Source organism: Camelus dromedarius, chromosome 9 (assembly GCF_036321535.1).
Source record: "Camelus dromedarius isolate mCamDro1 chromosome 9, mCamDro1.pat, whole genome shotgun sequence".
NCBI lineage: Eukaryota > Metazoa > Chordata > Mammalia > Artiodactyla > Camelidae > Camelus > Camelus dromedarius.
The window spans coordinates 1,870,212-1,891,283 of NC_087444.1; the positions used below are offsets into that span (position 1 = coordinate 1,870,212).

Sequence of the window (21,072 nt, forward strand, 5' to 3'; positions counted from 1 at the left end):
AGGGACGGGCTACAGTCGGTGCCGCAAGGACACTGACTACATAACTGGATACAGAGTTGCTTTTAAAAGCGGTAAGAGTGGCACGTTACCTTCGGATAAAGTGGCAGAAACTTTCCAGGGCTACTCAGTCCACCCCGATCTTCACCTCGCTTGCAGGCTCTTGCCGCCTACCACCCCGTGTCCCGACCATTACAGGGACCCCCTGGCTTCCAAGCTGCCAGTCCCTTCTCCCTCCACCCTTCCTCCACACTGTCACCTGGGAGATCTTTCTAAGAAGCAAACACATGATGACACAGGACAGCAGCTAAGCATCCTGACTGGCACAAGAGCAGAGAGGGCCTCTGCCCGCCCCACTTCCTGCCACTGCCCCCAAGCACCAGCCAGACGGAGTCACTCACAGGGGCAGAGCAGCTCATGCGGCTTCAGGCTCCTGGTCTTTTCACATCCTGTGCCCTGCCTGGACCGCTCGTCTCGCCTTGCTCACCTGGTCACCGCTCCTTGTCCTCCACAAGTGTCACCTGCTCTGGAAGACCTCCCAGGCTCCCTCCCTCTCCTCAGGATGGAGCTGCCCACGTGCCTTGCACACACCTCCAGTCCAGCCCCCTCTCCCAGGAATGGCTACTATTCACCAGCAAACCTGCCACCCCACCCCCCGACAGAGACCACCACCTCGAGAACCAAGACGGGGGCTGGTTCCCGTGGAGTCTCCAGGGCCTGGCACAGAGCTCGGCACAACGCGGGCGCCCACTCACTGCCTGCTGAATGGAAGCTCCAGGCTGCTACTCACAGGGAAGGCTAAGCTGTCACTTCTCCATTCCCGTAACCCTTGCTTCCCTCACTGCCCAGGAAATGGCTCTTCGGCCAGGCCTCAGAGCTCCTGATTGGATTCTCTACCTAAAAACCAGTTATGGGATCATTCAGTAGCCCCACGTCTACCCCCAGAACCCACTGGACTCGCCCCCTGCTTGCTAACGACAGCCCGGTCCGCTGACATCCCTGACATGACAGACGCCTTCCTGTGGGAGCGGCTCGGAGCACCCCACGTCCCAGCAGGCAGCCCCCGAAGGCGCAAACGTGAGGCACCTGGCTGCCCGACAAGCCCCGGGTGTCGGGCTGCACACTGAGCCCTCCTCCCCGGCCGCCCTTCCCCACGGAAACCGCGCACAACACGTGTATTTTAAATTCTGGTTATGCTACCAGACTTTTTTAAAGAGCAGAACATTACTCTCTCTGCCAGCGCTGGGAGTTTTATTGCAAGAACTTACGGCGAGGCAATGAGGGCCAAGTTTATTATTTTTTCTGGATCAGATTCAACAACCTTGTCCAAAAGAGCAAGAAAAAAGCAAAAGAGGCAACCAGCCCTTTTGTTTCCACACCTGCGTTTAAGCTTTAACTCTTAACGTCCTAAGCAGATCCACGGAAGCCTACAGGCTGAGCTCCCAGCCTCAGCGGAGGGCGCGCATCCCGGCTAGTGGGCGCAGACATCATCTTCCTGGAACTGAGGCTCTTCGTCTTAGCACTTACCTCAGCACGTCAGCTGACTCGCAGCCTCCCTCGGGCCTCCCCCACGTCGGTGTGGTTGCCAGTGAGGAGGGGGAGAGAATCTTTGCTGAGGACAGCGCCATATCGCGAGGCCTCGCCTAGTCCTCCCCCTCCTCCCGCCTCACCCATGCCCCGGATGCGCGGTCCTGATGCAAACGCAGGCCGCACTGAAGGGCAGGGGCGGCAGTCAGGTTCCCTCTGAAGACGCCCCTCACCTCCGTCACGTCTGCTCACATGTCACCCTCTCAGCAGGGCCCACTTAAGATTACAGTCCAAATGCCCTGTGGCCCCCACACTGCACTCTGATTCCCTCCCACCGGCTTCACACGTCCCCACTTCTAGGGCAGAGCCGAGTCACCTGCTAAACCCACAGACACTTTGCTCACTCCCTGTGCTTCCAGCCCACCTCCTCCCACTCAACGGCTCCTTCAGAGGCTGGGGTCCTGGCCTGCTTTGTTCATGGGCTTATCTCGAACAGTGCTGGGCATAGAAAAGACATTCAATAAACATTTGTTTAATGAATGAATGAGTCCTGAGGGCCAATTAACTGGCAGTGCCTCCCTAAGGTTCTGTGCTGGGAAGAACTCACTGGCCATATCCAGGAGCGGTGGCGAAAGGGCAGTGGTGTCATGGTCAGTCATGTGCCAGCTGGGGGCTGGGGGCAGGCTCCGCTCACTCCACGGCTGCCCAGCGCAGCCGCCACTGGCCTCTGAGCGCCCGACATGAAGCCTGTTGCGCTGATCCGCGCCGTAACGTAAAACACACACCAGGCCATGGAGACGTAGGAGAACCACTGCTTCCCAGAGTGTGGTCCTCGGAGCAGCGCATCACGGACCAAAGCAGGTTAGAGTGCACATTCCAGGGGGGTGGGAGGGCACTATAATCTTCCTCCTACCACCCCGCGATCCCAACATGCACTTGAGGGTCGCTGCTCGAGGCCATTGATAGAAACATTACGTCAGCTGCCATCTTGCAGAAATCTTTGCGAAGCGTGAATAGGACTGCCTGGAGAACACGCAAGAGTTTTCTCCCCTGCACTGACTACAAAAAGGCCAAGAGGGTGCGAGTAAAGCCAAGTCACGTTTGGAGTCACCCTCTCGCACATCTAAAAAGACAGAGACGGGCCTTGTGAAGTGAGAGGAGTCACAGCTCCCCAGCGATAAAGGAGAGAAAATCCTGCTGAGACCTCGGAGGAAAACCTGTTCCAGGAATCTCTCCCTCTCCCCGTCCCTCTCTCCCTCCCACACACACACGCACACGCACGCACACACGCACGTGCCAAATAGCTGGGCCGCGGTCCATTTGGAGCTCGAGTTATCGCTTGGGTGAGTGCCTGCTATTCAGGCCACAGCTCCGTGCGGCACTCTAGCTCGCACACCCACCCCACACACTGACGTGGCCAGCCCTGGGGAAAGCTCAGCACCTGCACAGTCAGGGCCAGCTCCTCTCCCTCCCTGTGCTGCCCAGCACCCAGCCTGTGTCCTTCCGTTCCCCTTTCCTGACTCCTGCACCAACGTATCTCTTTCTGGAGATGCCTTCTTAGGAGAACAGAAAGAGCAAAACAAGGAAAGCAAACAGAGCAAAGAAGAACACACGGGCATTTCAGAAGCACCTACCATGCCAAAAGCCTGCTAGTTCAGTTCTAGGGGGAGGGAAGGCTTGTGGTGAGCAGAACACACATTTCTCCAGGGTTTCGGTTTATGAGTAGGATCTGTGCAGATTGACACGGTGCCCACACAGAAAGGTATTAAGAAGATGATGCTTTGATGTACTTTGTGTACCGAATCCAGCAAAAACAAACTTACATCAAGTGCTGGAACAGTATTGAAATGTTTACCTCCCAAACGTGGATGGAGCCCCACATTCTGAAAGAGGAAGGTTACACGCCTCCCTACCAGCTCCTGGGAGGGCTCTGCTCGCCTGCTTCCTCTAAAGTCACGTGCCGTGATCTCAAACATGCTTTCTATTAGCCATATGTCATGACTCAATGTTCTTTTTTTAAAGTTCATTTTGAAGAAATAATAACGTCCATGCCCATGAACCTACAGCCATAATTTGCAAAGCTGCATATTCATGAGCCATGTGATTATGGTCTCTGCCAACAGTGCACTCAAGAAACACAAATCCACGCAACCATTTAGCAATTCTGGGATGCTTTAATTTTGTATCCACCACCAGATTACTTTCTTCCAACAAAATGACTTAAAACATATTCAACAGTTTTTCTCAAAACATTTATGATGTCATCCTCTGCTTTTAATTTTTATTTCTGTTGAAGTATAAAGAACCGAAGGATTCAAAGTGCCCGACATGTCTGCACACGTCCTGGAGGAAGTCCTGGGACGCCACCCTCCAGACAGAAGCGCACACAGACCTGAATGTGCGCCAGTGCAAAGCAAGTCTCTCGTCTCCCGTGGAAGCACTAACAAAACCACAGTGTCCATGGATGTGCGCACACGCAGAGAGAAGCAAAACAACTCAGCGCATCTGAAGGACAGACTCAGCCCCCCAGGTGACCACATGAATGACACGTAAGCTGCTTCATAACACAGAGCTTTCCAGAGTGGAGCCCCAGGCCACTCAGGGATCCTCAGTGACCTTACAAAACTGTCTCTGGAGACTCTTAAATTTACCCTCTCTCATCTTTCAATGCAGCATGATGTTAGGAAGCGCCTGACCCCAAAGTTAAACTGTATTTATCATCTAAAGGATGTTTTTGAGGAAAAAACAAAACATTGGCATCATTACCAGTGCTTGCCACGACCCTCAGTCTGCTCTGGCCTTCCAGACGCGCTTCTGCAAGATCCTTCCCTAGGAAGGGTTCTTTCTTCTACTTTTCTTTTAAGTTACATCCAATCTGCCAACCCAGGTTCAAGGGCACAAACTGAATTGTACAAACACTTGCCTCCAAATAGGTACCTTGAATTCTCTTCACAGAGCTCCTCTTTGTCAAGACTGACAGTCTAAGTTCCATTTTACGGACAAGGAAAGTGAGGCTCAAAGAAGTTAAGGAATCTGCCGGAGGCACAGAGTTGGTAGAAAGCAGGGTTGACAGCAGAAACCAAATACTTCGTTTCTCACTTTTAGCTCTTTCTACTCCACCTCCACGGAGCAGTGGCCACTAAACTCAAGACATAAGCAGAGTGGGGTAGACAGGAGCCCGGGGCCCTGGCCTGATGACAGCACACGGGGAGAGAAAGTCACAAAGGCGCTCACTGATCGCCCAGGACACGTTTCAGAGATTCAGACTCCTCATGTCTGACACTGAAGAAACGGGGGCTCTGACAGGTTAGGTAAGACCCCAGATTACGTAATTTTAGCAAGGGAGGAGTGCGCATGCACGCTGCGTCTGCCGGACTCTAAAGACGATGCAGAACAAACCCAGGCCTTCACAAGCGTGACACGGGGAAGCAGGAGGCGGAGCAGGGGGCCTCCTGCACAGTCTCCCCTTCCCCAGCTGGGGGAAGGCAGGAGGGAGGGGATGGAAGGGGCAGACAGGAAACGGGAATGACTTACGGAAGCAAACTGACTGCCTGGCTGGAGGAAGAGAGATCAGTTACTGTAAACAACAACAGCACAACAACAAAACGGCCTCGGGATCTGAAGATGCCTGAACAGAGACCACAGCACGACAAGACATCAGACAAGAACATCAAGACGTAAGTGCTTCTGTGATGTTCAGTTTTACACGCCAGTGGCTTGGCTGTCGCCGCCAGTTATTCAATCACTAACCGAGATGATGCTGGGAAGGTATTTTGCAGATGTAATTACAGTCCATAATCAGGTGGCTCCAAGTAAGGGAGATTATCTCAGGTAGTCTGTGTGGGCCCGACTCAGTCAGCTGAAAGGCCTTCAGAGCAGCGCTGAGGCCTCCAGGAGGAAGGAATCCCCTGTGGACAGAAGCTTCACTCATGCTGGGGGTCCCTGCTGCCCTTCCTGACTGCCCCCCAGATTTCTGACCTGCCTTGCCTCTCCCCACAGTGGTGGAGGCCAAGTTCTTGCAGGAAGTCTCTCCATGTATACCCCTCCTGATTCCCTTTCTCTGGGTGACCCCTGACTGATACAGTGTCTGCAAATGGCTGATGCAAGCCCCGAGGGAAATGGAACCACATATTCTGGCCCAGAAACCACGGACCTAAGAACACTGGGGGAAGAAGGTTCTAAAGGACATTGCCTTGAGGGGGAGGATGGGGGTGGGGCCTCTAACCCAAAACAACTGGTTGGAGCCCTCTTGAACTTCCTAAGCTTAGCTTTTAATCAAAGGCAGGCCATGCACCTGTGCCCACGCCCGTTCTCCAGTCCACATTTCACAGTCTCTGAAGAAGACACAGGGGGTCTCCTAAGCCAAAGCCAAGGAGGTTGAACTGAACACATTTACCGTCAATGAAGAAATGAGTCCCAGAGGGCTAAGGGCAGATGCAGACACTAAGCAGGGCATCCTGGGGACGCTGATCCAGAGACAGGCCAAGCAGAGGAGCCCAGGGGGACAACGTTGCTGGGAAAGGGGTCAAGAAGCACCTTTTAGGTCCTTATCCAAATGACACTGTCCCTCAGGAGGACCACCCAGGCACCTTCCTTGCACTACCTGTGACTGAGGGATACTGGCTGGGGTTCCAAGCAAAGGGGGGAAGTCAGGGGAGAGGAGGCTCAAAACGCCTTGGCGGGTGGTTCATCGCTTTGAGGATGCTTTGCTACTTTTGAGGCGGCAGCCGTGGTGGCTGCCTTCCTGGAAAAGCACCTGCCGGCACTATTTCAGAAGCTTCACAGTGTGTCCAGGAACACTGTTGTTCCATAGAGTCAGGTGCAGTCAGGACCACCTCCTGCATCTACATCTTGGGGGAAATCATTCAGCCTGAGAATTTTCCTCTGCACAAGCAGAACCCTGGGCCAGATGACAGCAGACAATTCAAATCTAACATCCCAGCTACACCTACTGCTCCCGTTCAAGGTGTAAGTGCGTTCACTCTCAGGATCAAAGTCTGTGACACAAAGGGGGAAGCAGGGGGAATCTAGCCCAAACTACTAATCCTCATCATTTAAAAAAGATGTATTCTTCTTATTACTACCAACATTTATTATTATTAAATTGAGCATTTACTTTGTGCCAGGCACCATTCTATGCAATCTGCACAGGCTACAGCAACCGCTTACTGTGTGACCACTCACAGGTTAACCTAATCTCTCACTGTGTCAGTTTCCTCATCTTAAAATGAGGGTGAGAGTGCCTACTTCATAGGCTTGCTATAAAGATTAAATAAGATAATACATGTAAAGTGCTTTTAGGAGAGTGCCCAGCACACGGCACATGCTGTAAGCACACAAACACAGGTCTTCACAAAAGGCCACGAGCCCTTCCTCACTGTGGCAGGACCACAGCCCTCTGTGCAAACTGCTAGCAAAGGGTATGTGATTTTCAGGGCTGGAGCAGCGTTGGCTCCAAACAGCAGCTCTGCACATCACCAAGCAGCCTGGATCCCCCAGAAACTACAGGTTCTCTGTAACAAAGACGGAAGGGCTGGTGATGAAACGGGCAGTGACTACTGCGGGCGTTTGCCAGAGACAGCAGACAAGTAAGGCCCTGACATCCAGGGACGCCCTGCATCTGAGCCTCACCGCCGTGCTGCTCAGTACCCAAACAGGCCCAGGAGGAGGGAAGCAGACCAGTGATTCTGTGGCCCAGGAGTATTAAAAACCTAAGTTTACAACGAAGACTCCACTCCACCTGGGGCTAGGAAGTTAGGATCAAGGGCAGAGCATATTTTTTTAATTTATTTATTTTCCAGGGGGAGGTAATTAGGTTTACTTATTTATTTTTTTGATGGAGGTACTGGGAACTGAACCCAGGACCTCGTGCATGCTGGGCATGCGCTCTGCCGCCGAGCTATATCCTCCCCTGCCAAAAACACACCTTTTTTTTTTTTTAAGTTGAAGTACAGTCAATTACAACGTGTGAATCTCTGGTGTACAGCACAATGACCCAGTCATGCATATACATACACATACTCGTTTTCATTTTTTTTTCCATTAAAGGCAAAAACACATCTTGAGATACAAATTCTACCCTGGACAAAAAAATAAGAAAGATAAAGGGGCTCCTTCCTCCCCTGTAGAAATCCACTCCCAAGCTGGGGAGTTAGGTGATGGAGATGTGAAACACCAGAACTGGGTTGCCTCAAATAAACCCAGCGACTCTGCCTAGAAGGAGGCAGGCCATCCTCCGGTCCCTTTCAGAGACAGGGAGCGTCAGCCACCTGAGGGAGCGCTCACCAAGGACCCGACTGCCTGTGGTTTACAAGAAGACCATAAACTTCCAATGAGCTTTCAGTCAGCCTCACTAGAATTTCCTGGGAGGCAGATTTCCCCCAACCCATGACGTGAAAAAAAAAAAAAGTTCTGCAATCTCCCTTAACAAAACACTTGCTTTGTCTACCAAACAGCTCTCTGGAGGCTGCCCACCACATGAACCAAGGGCACCAGAGATGTAACATTTGATATAACTGCCCAACACTTAGGAAGGGCAGATTTATCAGATTACCAGATCAGCCTTAAACAGTAAAGCCTTAAAGGATGGCATGGGATTCCACACAAAGAAACACCCGCCCGCCCCATCAGCGGAATTGAGTTTACTTAACCTCGGTCTGCTGAGTGAAAGCAAAGCCTTCGTAGAGCTGGGGCCCAGGCCTGCGCACAGACATGACGTGGCAAGCCCAGCAGAGGCAGGGAAGTCTGTGCTTGCATGAAGCTCCAGGACAGGATGTCTTGATCAGGAAGCACACACCCAGGCAAAGCTTGGAAGGCCGAGGGGCCGCCCGCCGGTACCGTCCACCAGCCCTACTGCAGCGAGCTAGGGCAGATCCAAGGGAGTCTTTCAAAACCTCTCTCTGGACCAGGATTGCCAGCTGAAACTGGACTCTTCCCAAAGCTCTAATCACCACGGTGACATTTGGGAAGGGCCCTCTCACCATAGAAGGGCCAGAGCTCTTTCCTAGGAAATACGGTAGTTGACTGACCCTAGTTCATGAGAGGATCAAGCCCCTTATAATTAAGGCTTTTATGGACAAGCCGCAAAACCAAGAGATAAGCAGCCTCTGGAACAAAAATGCCTGGTACACAACCACTTGGAATATCCCACAGGACCCAGTGATTCATTCCACAAGAGACATTTTAAAAAAAGAAAAAGGAAGAACCAATCTTGAAACATTTAGTTGTTTAATCTGCCTTGAAGAGAGAATTTATTTGGGGAGAGACCTCCCTGGAAACTCCAAAATGGCACATCCAGACTCCTGGTATATAGGGGTGATGCTGTGGTTGAGCAGGAAGCTGGGCCGGGGTCCACAGCCTCGCCCCCTCGCTCAGCCTCACGGGGGAGCCGCCTTCGTGGCACTCGGGGTAAGAGGCTTCTCATTTTCTCTTATTTTCAGGATCAAACAATGGTACGAGTCCCACCGAATGGCAATTCCCCACCTCAGCCATCTCTCTCGCATCATGGGAAGCTCCCTGAGGGCAGGCAGTCCCCTCCATTTCTACTGAGCATAGCTCCAACATCCTGCAGGCACTGCAAACCGGGTGTTGGGTGAACGAACTCCTAGAGACGTAACTCATCATACCACATATGCTAATGTCCTGTTTTTCCAAATGTGGTGAGGACTGCCAAACGAGGGAAAGGAGGAAATTCAAAAAGAAAAAAAAAAATCGTCTCCAGGTTTTAAATGCAGCACAGTAGAGAATACAGAACGTTTTAAAAGCAGACCTGAACGTCTGAGTCCCTCAGAGGGCGTTCCGGACGCCCAGCACTCAGGTACACGTCACTTGCACTCAGGGAAGGAACTTCTGGACATGTGCTGTGGGACAGTCTGCGCATGTCCCTTCCTGGAGCAGCGCTGAGCGTACATCTGGGGCCGTTTAACCACTGATTGGAAATTTCGCCTTCTGATTTCCAGTTAAATACTGGGCACAGGAAAACAAACAGCACTTGTTTTTCACTGAGCCTTGTCAGTCATCCAAACTGCAGTGCAGACCAGAGAACTGCCTGTGGTTTGGTGGCAGAGGCCCAAAATATTTGGGCTTTTTTCCCCCCAAGTTTAGGTAAAAGGAATAAACCGATTTTGGCGACCTCAGCCACTTCACCCACCCACCCCCCTCAGAAACACAAAACTAGCTTTTAAATATTAAGCGTGTTCCTGGTATTAATTTACATTTTTCATTAGGATTAAATTTTTATTTGTTTTTAATCCAAAGCCAATAGCATAGTTTGGTTTCTCTCATATATTTCAACTACCCTGCCCTGATCCTTACTTGGACTTGCTGAAGAGGCAATGTTCAGATCACTGTTTTCTGTTTCCAATTAGACTGGGACATAACATGCAGCCGTTGTGCTCTCGGAGAGCCAAAGCTTGAGAGCTGGAGGAGCTCAGAGACCGACTGGTACCACCTCCCTGCTTTAGAGATGGGGACACTGAGGCCCGAGTGGTTAAGTGATTTTGTCCAGCGACTGATGAGCAGCTAGTGAGTGGCAGAACCAAGACTAGAACTTAGGCCTCCTGGCACCCAGGCCAGAGAGTGAACTAGGAACAAAAATCTGAGTTACTTCTGGGGAGAACCACCAGATAAAATACAGGGCACCTAGTTCAGTCTGAATTTCAGATGAGCAATGAATAACTCTTCAGTATGAATATGCCCCAAACACTGGAAACGCCACCTCGGAGACCAGTACTCCCTAGGCTCCCCTCCTCCACTCAAACGCACACACACATGCCTGCATTTCTTTTCCTGATTTTACCGACAAATGGCGGGGAAAAATAAATCACAGCACAATAACCCCAAGAGTAAATGAGGCTGGAGGAAGCTGCCGCTCATTTCTTGAGACTTCCTACTCCTAAGGCATCGTCCTCCCTCACGAGCGCGCAAAGCAACAAGCTGACATGAAAAGGCTTGAGGCTTCTCGTTATGCGAAGCCCGTCGTCAGGGTTTCATCTTGAGACTTTCTGCCTGTCCCATGCCCCTAAGTCTGCAGACCCTGCAGGAGAGAGTGCTTAGGTTTGTGACATAAATAAAGCAAGATTTTTTTAAAAATCATAGAATAAAGTAAAAATGATTTCAAAGTTTAGTTCATTGAATTTATATTATCATTTCTGAAAAGAATGCTGCAGCAACTTTTTTCCTAACAGCTTTATTGAGATTAACTCACCCTTATGCAAGTTATATTATATAAATTACACAATTATAACTATGACATTACAATTCCCCCTTACAATCTACTTTTCTGAGATATCATAACACTCGCCCTTTTGAACTGTACCATTCAGTGTTTCCAGTATGTTCACAATTGTGGTAACCTCACTACTGTCTAACTCCAGAGCATTGTTCTTATCCCCCAAGGACACCCCGCCCTCATCCTCCCAACTACTGATCTACTTTCTGTCTCTCTGGATTTGCCTTTTTCGGAAATTCCAAACGAATGGAATCACACACTACGTGGTCTTTTGTGTCTGGCTTCTTTTATTTACATGTTTTCAAGGTTCATTCACATTGTGGTATGAATCAGTCCTTCATTCCTTTTAATGGCCAAGTAATACTCCATTATGTGGACATACCACTCTTTTTTAGTCCATTCATCAGTTAATGGACATTTGTGCTGTTTGCATTTTTTAATTATTATGAATAATGCTATTATGAACATTTGTGGACAAGTATTTCTGTGGACATATGTTTTGCCCAATTGTCTTCCAAAGCACCATCTTGCCTTCCCACCAGTGATGTACAGGGTTCTAATTCACCTACACCCTCAACACCATTTGTTATTATCTGCCTTTTTCACTATAGCCACTCAAGTGCATGTGAAGTGGCATCTCATTGCAGTTTTAAACTCGCATTTTCCCAATGACTAATGACATTGAGCATCTTTTCATGTGTTTATTGGCCATTTTACTTTTTTCCCTTTGGAGAAATGTCTATTCAAATTGTAGCATGTTTTTAAAGACAATCTAGTGTTGTGGCCCTTCCTAATCTTTTTAAGCAAACCCAGGTTAAAAGTTCAGATATCTATTGCACAGTTTAGCTACCCTACTTTCTCTCTGATGTGAAAATAATTGCATAAATAAAAATAACCTTAGATGGTCCTTCTGAGAGAGTTTTACTTGTAGTTTCAACATGACAGACTGAGAGAGTAGGGTTATTTTTATTCCTTTTGATGGCACTGAAGGACAGCTCGAACATATTCAATACTCTCTAGGCTGTCCCCACTCCCTGCCAAAGAAAACCTATAAGGCTGTGACAACTCCATCGTGTGTGTGTGTTTGAGGGAGAGAGAGACACCTACTCAAAGGCCCACCACTTGGCACTCAGCCTGAAATAATCACTCTTCATCCACTCCCATTTCCTAGGTAGCCGGAACAACCACACACGGGAACCACACTTTTAGAAGAAACTCAATCCCACTTTCTCCCTGCCTGACACGATCCCTCTCATCAGCACTTGTGGGATCATGAGAAAGACTGAAAAGACTTAACAGAAAAAAACCAGATACCTTTTTAAAGTATTGAAATACATGTTTTTAGTCACCCTCGTGGGTGGTTGAGACATTTTGAGTAACATGAGGCCCTGCTAACCAATTATGAAAAGTTTCCTTTTTCAAACTGGGTAGCTATAATAATGCAGACATGACAACTTAGACTTAAAAGTCATTCACTCTGATAGAATAGATGCCATTACCTGAACTTTTCTTACCACCCTTCTAAAAAAAAACCAAAAAACAAAAATCTGTTAGTGTTGTAACTCTACCTAGAAAGTAAAGTCAGCTCTAAGGCAAGAATGCAAATCCTTCAGCAATGTGTGAAGGAGGAAGCAAGCACATACACATCTTAGGCTAAGTCAAGAGACCCAGGCTCTCTCCTTGGCTCCCGTAAGCCTTTGGGGTAAGTTTGGAGGAGACAGTCACGGAAATGGCTAAGCCTCAGTTTGCAAAGGCTCCATCGGCCTTTTGAAGTGTGTGGCTGAAACGCTATGTAAGATAATTTAGTTATGTTATCTCTAACCTCTAATTCTTAACTACAAAAAATGGATAAACAGAGCACTCCACTGGTCTTCCACCCAGATCCCTCTGTGGCCGTGGCGTCAAGGGCACGAGGAGACCCTGAACTCATTTCAGTTAGAGAGAGCAGGGGAAGAGCCCGCCCCTCCGCCCTCACTTCAGCACCGTCTCTGCGCCGGACAGCTGCCCAGCCCGTGAGAGAGCTTACGTCACTCGCTGTTGCCTGAGGGTCTGAGAACCTGGATGAGCACCAGATGTCCCCCCACCTCCTCAGGCCATGAAGAAATTCACAGAAGGCCACGTTCCCTAAAGCAAGCCTGCTGGACAGGTGTCCCAGAGTTTAAATCCTTGACTTCTCCCAGGGCCGCCTCCTTGTGTTGGTAATTTTATGTCCATCACTTGGTCTACAATCTCCTTACACGGGATAAACTCCAAATAGGGTTGATGTTAAATTGTTTACTAAAACTGTCTCCGGTTGTTCGTTGTCAGTACGTCTTAAACTGATGGCCAAGAAGCAGTTCTTACAGACCTTAACTAGAGAAAATAAATAATAACCAGGAGTAAGACACTTTCCCTTAAAAGTCACAGAGTGGCAATTTGAAGAAGGAATCCAGAAAGCGATCAGTACAATGACGATGTAAGTGACCCCCACTTCTCATCTGGACCTATAGCCCAGAGGAACAGGCACTCCTTTCAGTCTGGGGCCGGCCACACTAGACATTTCATAACCAGAAATGTAAATTCAACACCCTCCCCAGGTGTTCTCTGCTGTGACTAATAACAAATGGACACATAAATGGCAGGTAGCGTCTACGAAGGTCCCAGCGCCAGGACCCATACTGGACATTTTACACGTGATCTCATGTAATTAAGAAAACAAGCCCTTGTTGCTGGGACTATTATCATTCCCATATTACAACTGAGGAGAGTCAGGCTTAGAGAAGTTAAATGCTTCGCCCAGGTTACTGCTTGGATTCAACTCAGAGCAGGCAAAGCCTTTGCTCAACGTGGTGGCCTCTGGCCTCGAAGGTACTGAGCCCCTGAAACAGCTAGCTGCTCCAGGAACTGCATCTCTGATTTTAGTGAAGGTGAATTTAAACAGCCACGCACGGCCAGTACCTACGGTATCGGACAGCACCGCTCTGCACCGCGAGGGCTGAGCGAGGACATGCCCTTATGATCACGGCCATTAGTCTTCCATCATGGACGCCATTAATTACAGCAGATGGACAACGCTTATGAGTATGAAGGGAACCAATTTAGCACAAGAGCTTGCAGAGTAAGTCCCCTCTGGGTTTGAATTTCAACTCCACCGGGAATCAGCCATGTGATCTGGGTCACTACTTAACCTCTCTAAATCTTAGGTCCTCATCTGTAAAAGCATCTGTAAAATGGGTAAACACCCGCATCGTCACAAGGTTACTGTGAGAACCAAATAAGACCAAGTACTGGAACACGTACACAACAACAATCGGAGTGTACGAGGTGCTAAATAAAGTGCTGATAACAGTGATAACAAGTAATTCTGACTTCTGGCCTTCTAAGTTTATAATAAGAGTTTCAATTCTCAGAAAAGGTTATAGTTTATTAGTAACTCCTATCTTGTAAATGTACTTTTTGAAAATTTTTCCTTTTAATCAAATACAGTCAGTTTACAATGTTGTGTCAATTTCCGGTGTACAGCACAGTGTCTCAGTCACACACACACATGCACGTGTTCCTTTTCAGATTCTTCTTCATTGCAGGTTACTACAAGATATGGAATACAGTTCCCTGTGCTACGCAAGATAAACTCGTTTAGTAAATGCACTTCTGTGTTTAAAATTTTTTTATTTTGAAATTAAATCACATTCACAAAGTTGCAAGTACGGTGCAAAGAAGCCATGTGTACTCTTTAACTAGATTCCCCCGCTTTCAGCATCTTGCCATATTTGCTTCATTATTCTGTGTGCACATTGTGCCTTTTTTCTGAACTGTTTGGCTCTTTATCTCTTAATGCTTACGCGTATCATGCTCCCTAAGAAGGCTTTTCTCTCATACAAGAAAAGCACAATGATTAAACTCAAGAAATACAACACTGACGCAATCCTTTAATCTACAGGCTCGACTTCAGTTTCGTCTGTGTCCCCATAACAGCCTGTATGGCAACGCCCCGCTCCCTGACCGGGGTCACATGAGACTTTTGGTCTCCTTCAATCTGGGGTGGCTCCCTCCAGCCTCTGTCTTTCACAACTAACGTTCTTGAAGAGCACAGGCCAGTTATACTATAGAAGGTCACTCAGTTTGGTCTTCACCAGTGTTTCCTTGTGATTAGACTCAGGCTGTATGCACTTTTGGCTAGAATAATACGTGATTTAAGGCCATGCAAACTGCTCCTCAGACTTCCTCCACCACCGCTGGATGGCTCCTGCCTCATCACCTTTTACCACGATGGTTACAAACTGCTGATTTTCTAACTGCGTCCCTCCTTCTGCACTTAGCGATCGGCATTCTTCTATGGAGAGGAGCTCCCCCGTCTCCCCTTTCTACTCATTTATTTATCTGCTTATTGGCTGCATTGACTATGGAGTCCTGTTTTATTCGGTGGGTACCTTTGAGTTTTTAAAGGGAATCTTCAAATATAACTGACAAAAAACTACAGATCCGGATTAAGAGTCATGAATTAAGCAAAATGTATTCATTATGTAAGAAGAGGGCAATTAACTGAGGCCTCGTCTTGTTCTGCTGCTTGTGGGCAAGAGCGGCCGCAGCGCCTGGGGCGTGTGGCCACCGCGGAGCGCACTGCAGGGCAGGACACGGACGTGCGGCTGCCGCAGCGGACAGCGTGAGCTGTCACCACGGAGCACGCTGCTGCTCATCTTCAGACATGACATCATCCCCCAAAATTCCATCCAAACAACCATCAGCTTCTCCACAACTAGCAAACTTGAATGTTCTGGCAAACTCAGAGGGACATGATTTACAAATAGTAGGTAATATTTGGATCTTTCCACAAGAGCTGGGTTCCAGCTTTTTTATAAAACACAAATGTTTTCATTTTGGAGCTCAGTGTGTCACTTTCTCAACAAACAGATCCTCTTATCAGAAATCAGGCCTGTGTTATACACAAACAGAAAGGGTTTGCGTGTATTTATTTTGTGCTCAGAGACCACACACCTAGTGGCTGTGTACAATATTTACATTGCTCCTGATGCCACAGCGGGGCCGGTCTCAGAACCGAGACCAAAGCTCAGGCCACACAGAGCACGACTGCAGACCCTGCTCACACGTGCCGACGAGACCTGACTCTCCAACCACAGAAGACGGCGTGAGGCTTTTGTCTTCTGTGAACGCTGGTCCATGCCAACCAAATATCACAAGGAGAAAATCCAGACTTAACACACTGCGGACTCTGCTATTATTTCAGTGAAATAGGCCTTTTAAAAAGCCTCGCAAAGTTTTAGGGTCATTATATCCTTATGCTAAGGATCACTTTGGGAGGGTTTCAAACACTTACCAAGAAAAGTCTGGAGACCCCAGTCGCAAGCCTCTCTGTCTTCAGATGCCACTCCAGGGGCTGTGGGGAGTTGAGCAGGAACACGACAGGCTTGTGGTGGATGTGGACGGAGGAGATGGGATTCAGGTGCAGGGTGACCTAGGGAGAAGCCGAAAGAGGAGAGAAGTCTTGGCACTGGCTTTCCATTAAATCACTTCGCGTAGCAACCGGGGTACTTTTTCACAGCCCACCATCAACAGCAGCAAGCTACAAGCTAGTTCAGATTCTGCGGACAAGACATATTAGTTTGGACTGGGTGATACTGCCAATATCCGACCATTTTTTTACTATGAAAATGGCTATACTGTGTGATTCAACTCACACTGATCTCCACCAAAGCATGAACCAGCTCCCAGGAACAGCAGAACACAAACAAGCGGAACACACTTCTCTCAAAGCTGGAAAAGGCAAGATAAAGTCACCTTCCCTCAGGACCGCCTTCTCTTTCAAGTCAAATGACTAAGCTCAGAACCGAAGCACAGACCCTCCCGGGGGCAGGTCACCCCTCTGGGTCGCCAAAGATAGGACTTTGTTCTCTGCCAGGTAAGCTCCAAACCTCCACAAGGCTAAGAGAGCTCTGCCAAAGAAAAGCGCCCAAGCCAAGGCACAGGGGCTGCCAAGGGAGCTGCCAGGACTTTCGTCACCCCGGCTGTTAGCCTGCAGGGGTTTTCCAAAGAAATGAAGCGCAGAGAACACACGGAATAAAAGCTGATTGTATACAGTCCCAAAAAAGGAAAAAACAGGGAAGAAAACCATGAGCTTGGATAGGAAAAGTGCAGCCAGTTCTGACAGTGGGTCAACGACTACTGCAGGCTTCCACTGTCATCATGAGCGTCATCAGAGAGCACCTGTGAGGGGACCTGGACACAGCGGGTCCAGCACGCCCTCCCGGGGCACCTCCGCCCAGGTCAGCCAACCCCCCGGGGCACCTCCGCCCAGGTCAGCCAACCCCCCGGGGCACCTCCACCCAGGTCAGCCAACCCGACACAGAGGAGCAAAGGGTGCTTTCCTGTAAGCACGTCTCACGCTGGCTTTCTGGACAGACGGGCGAGGCAAGACCCAAGAACCAACATTTGAATGAGATGAACTCAACCGAGAGCCTCACAAAGTGAAAAGGGAGGGAAAGGACAAAAAAGGAGTTAGCCAGAAAGGCACACACGGAGCGACATGCTGGGAATGACAGTACATCTCAGCCGTGATCCTCACGAGGATGTCATGGTCTCGATCCACAGATCTGAATCCACACTGTCATCGCGGGCAGAGCACTCCAAGCTGGATTACATCTTCACAGTGGCTGCTGGCCTGCCCTGATCTCACTGTAACTGTACCTTCGTGGGGATGGCCTGTGACACCAGTGTCACTTACTACAGTGCACTCTCAGGTCACTGATGATGAGGTACAAACTTGGTTTCAGTGCCCACGCCTCAGCACACAGTAGGCACACAGTAAGTGCCACCTGGGCGTTTAACTCTCTACTTTTCAAGACCACGAAAGTATTCTATGAATAATTTACACAATAGTATATAATACCACCTTGTTCATTTACTGTTGAATGTGTGTGTCAATTTTCAAAATAGGCTGCATGTACAGTCTGTGACTCAGTAGGCAAAGACGTGTGTTACATTTAACACTGTGCTTAATGCACAGCAGATTATTTAAATGACTGATTTATCACAGCAAATTCACAAGCTTATGTTACTTAAAAGGTAAAAGGAAGAAAAAAGGCTGAATATAATCATAGGCTCAAAAGGATTTAGTTTGCTAATTTACAGAAAAGTGAAAAAAAAACACATGAGCAAGACTCCAGCCGTCATGACTGTTTCTTCAAGGCTGTGGGGATCGTTTCTCGGCCAGCACAAGCAGCGTCCTAATGCACCTGACAGTGACGCCACGCACAGCTACTGCGACAACACGCTCCTGGGTCGCACAGAATCTGCCTCGGAGCCTCCCGGAGACACTGCCACACCTAGAAATAAACAGGCTGATCGCTACTATAGACAGGGAGGCGGCAGAACCGGAGCAGGGGACAAGGCTCCCACGGGAGCATTACGTGAACAGACAGACGCACGTTGCAGAACGCACACGCTATGGAGAGGGAAGAAAGGAGAGGCGAAACCATTACTTGTCCAGGAACACCCGAAGGCTGCAAAGAAACACTGTCACTAACAGTATGTGAAAAATTTCCAGATTTACTCATTCCAAGCCTGTTTATTGAGCACCAAGCTTAGCAGTGCACATCCACAGAGGGTGCATCAACTCTGCTGATGATTTTCTTTGCAGCCCTCAGGCATATGATTCTTCTTGGAGCTCTCAGATAAAATAGTAATAAATATATATCTCAAATGAACAAGAATTTTAAAAAAACTTAGGAAATGAAAAGAAAAATATGTATGAGACACATACTGGTGCTCAGATCCAAAGTTTTCCAGATGGTCAGAAGTGTCAAGGCCTGGCTCCTACCATCAAGGAAAGATTTCTAGGAGCCATGGCTCTCTGAGCTTTCCTGGAAACTGCTCCCTCTTCAATATGTGGCAGTGTCTGGCCAAGATGAATCCCCGACTCTGGCACATGGGGCCCAGGCAAAGCCCCAAAAACCATTTGGCAAAGAAGAATTGATACTAAGATTGGGAAATTAAAAGAAAAATATTCAATACTTGTTTAAAAAGATCATTTGGCAGGAACAGAGAGCCCCCCAAACGCCCGCGCACCTGATCCCACAGCGACCTTCCCCCACTTGAACAAGCCCTGCGGAGGGGAGGACAGACACAGCCGAAAGCAACCGACAAAAGGACGAAGGCAGGAAAGCTCCTGCAGACGTGGGGAGAAGACGCTCAGAAGGGCTCTTAAAGAATTCCTGGCTAAGGCGCCTGCTTTCTCTCAGGCTGGGGGAAAAAAAAGAAGAAGAAGAAGTCAAGGAGGGAAAAAGAAGAAAATCCTCTCTAGAATTAATTAGAGATGGACAGACCACAGTCACAAAGATAAGAACATTCTGCAGGGTTTTTTCTTGGGCAGACTGAAGACCAGAACTGGGACAGACTGCAGACCACAGAGAAATCCAGTAATTTTCAATTTGGAAACCCAAGCAATAGTTTAAAGAGTGGACTCTCAATCCTATGTCAAATTCACACATAAAAATAAGGGTCATAAGGGGCACCCCTTAGTCCATGGGCTTCACAGGCAATAACAGCCTGAACCTGGGGGCCGCGAGGCTGAAGGTGCCTGGCCAGACGGGTGCATCCCAAACAAGGGAATGACGGTCAGTCTCCAAGTGAGGGGCTTCTTGCTTCCCCTCCGGGGTCACGAAGCACAGGAAAACTCAATGCGGGGTTATGAACCTTCTCTCCACCCACCCCCACCCCCACCAAAAAGCCCACATGCACATAAAACTCTCTGACAATGTCAAGGAAGTACGTCCACTGCAGGCCCATGAGCCCCAGGTTAAGGACTCATTAGCCCAGTGAAGGAATCCACCACAGAGAAGCAAGAAAACGCCAATGACAGAAACGGGTTCGCCCCTCTAATTACACTGGAAATGACACCTTTGGTCTCCAGACATCGTTCCCTCAGGGAGAGAACTTAACAGGTGACAACTCAGAAGTGAAAAATCTCCACACGCAGCTCCGGGGGTCCCCGTGACTTCCTGAAGCCACACTTTAACCACGGTGGTCCATGAAGCCCAGCCCAAGAGGTCGGCTCTAGTCACGTTTGTCTCCGGCAGTGCTGACCGTTCAGCCTTCCGAATGGCGTGAGAAAATGCGAGGAAATGTGCCCTGCCGCGTCCCCGCTGTGGACACGGCTCCTCACACGCTGCTGACCCCTCCCCCAGCGGGGGGCGCTGACTGGCCCGGCCTGTGCCGGGGCATCTACCACGCCAGGCCTTCCGAGGCTGTCGGGGCACTTCAACAAACTGCTGGCTGTGACGAACGGATTTCTCCCGCTTCACAAATAAATTCGAAGTGAATCTTTTCTGAGTACTTTTCTGGGGAATCTGAACACAGTTTTGACCAAAGTGAAGGCCAACTCCAAGGAGCATAAAGCCTCTGAGTAGAAAGACAACCTTCCTGTCTCCCCTTTGGGAAGCATTATTATCAGAAAACACAGGGACAGTCTTCTCTGGACCTTGTCAGGGTGAAGACTCCAGTCCTCCAAAGATCATCTTTGGAGAACAAAACGACACGTTGCAGCAAGCCCCGTGAGCCGCGTAATCTAAACGAGTTACACGCCTGCTCACAGCGAGAAAAACCCTCCCCTCCGGAAGGAGAGACGCCATATGAAAACTGCTTTGAATTTCCCAAGATTCACGGTAGAGACGCAAGGTATTTCTACCACAGTGACTGCAAACTTTTCTCGTTAGTTGGGCCCCTGCTCCGGGGGTTTATTAAAACCAACGAAAGCAGAGCAAGCGAAACAGCTGGCATTACAGTCCAACAGTCGTCCAATTCTGCCAACGTGTCAGCGAGGCTCCATTTCAGCATTTCTGATTCTTGCAAAGTCCCTTTGCACCCGTGGAACAATGAAGTCATCCAAAACGCTACCAGAGGGACTCCTAGTCTCCAAAACCAGACCAAATAATGCTCTGAAATGGATGATCCAAAAATCAGTTTACACGAAGGCAGATAAGAAACGTGCTCCAGCACCAAGACCTGTAAACTCACACCCTGGTCTGCGTACAGCCAGATCCGTGCCCTCCGCAGAGGCACGCGGACATCCGCTTAGCAACAGCGTTGGCAGTAACTGAAAGCATCCCACATCTGCGTCTTGGAGCACTCATAACTCATACACACGCACACTGAGCATGAGCCTACCCAGGGCACTAGGGTCACCACAGCTGAACTCGAACTTCACTTACATCTGGGCAACAGGGCTTTTAGGAGCTCAAGTCTGACCCCAGATGCACCTGAAATGCGCAGCCAGTTGCTGGGGGTGGGGAACAGTGGCTGCTCTGCAGGATTTTACAGGGTCCCCC

General features: G+C 49.1%; 1 protein-coding gene across 6 annotated transcripts in view; it reads right to left on the bottom strand.

Annotated features, from left to right (window-relative positions):
- The window catches only part of TGFBR3 (transforming growth factor beta receptor 3), a 182,393-nt gene that overhangs the window by 54,681 nt on the left and 106,640 nt on the right, over positions 1-21,072 (bottom strand). For all 6 annotated transcript variants that reach the window (XM_064488706.1, XM_064488705.1, XM_064488703.1 and 3 more), the window contains exon 4: positions 16,068-16,205. In XM_064488706.1, the coding sequence (XP_064344776.1) occupies positions 16,068-16,205 (138 nt within the window). The remainder of the gene's footprint in view (positions 1-16,067; positions 16,206-21,072) is intronic.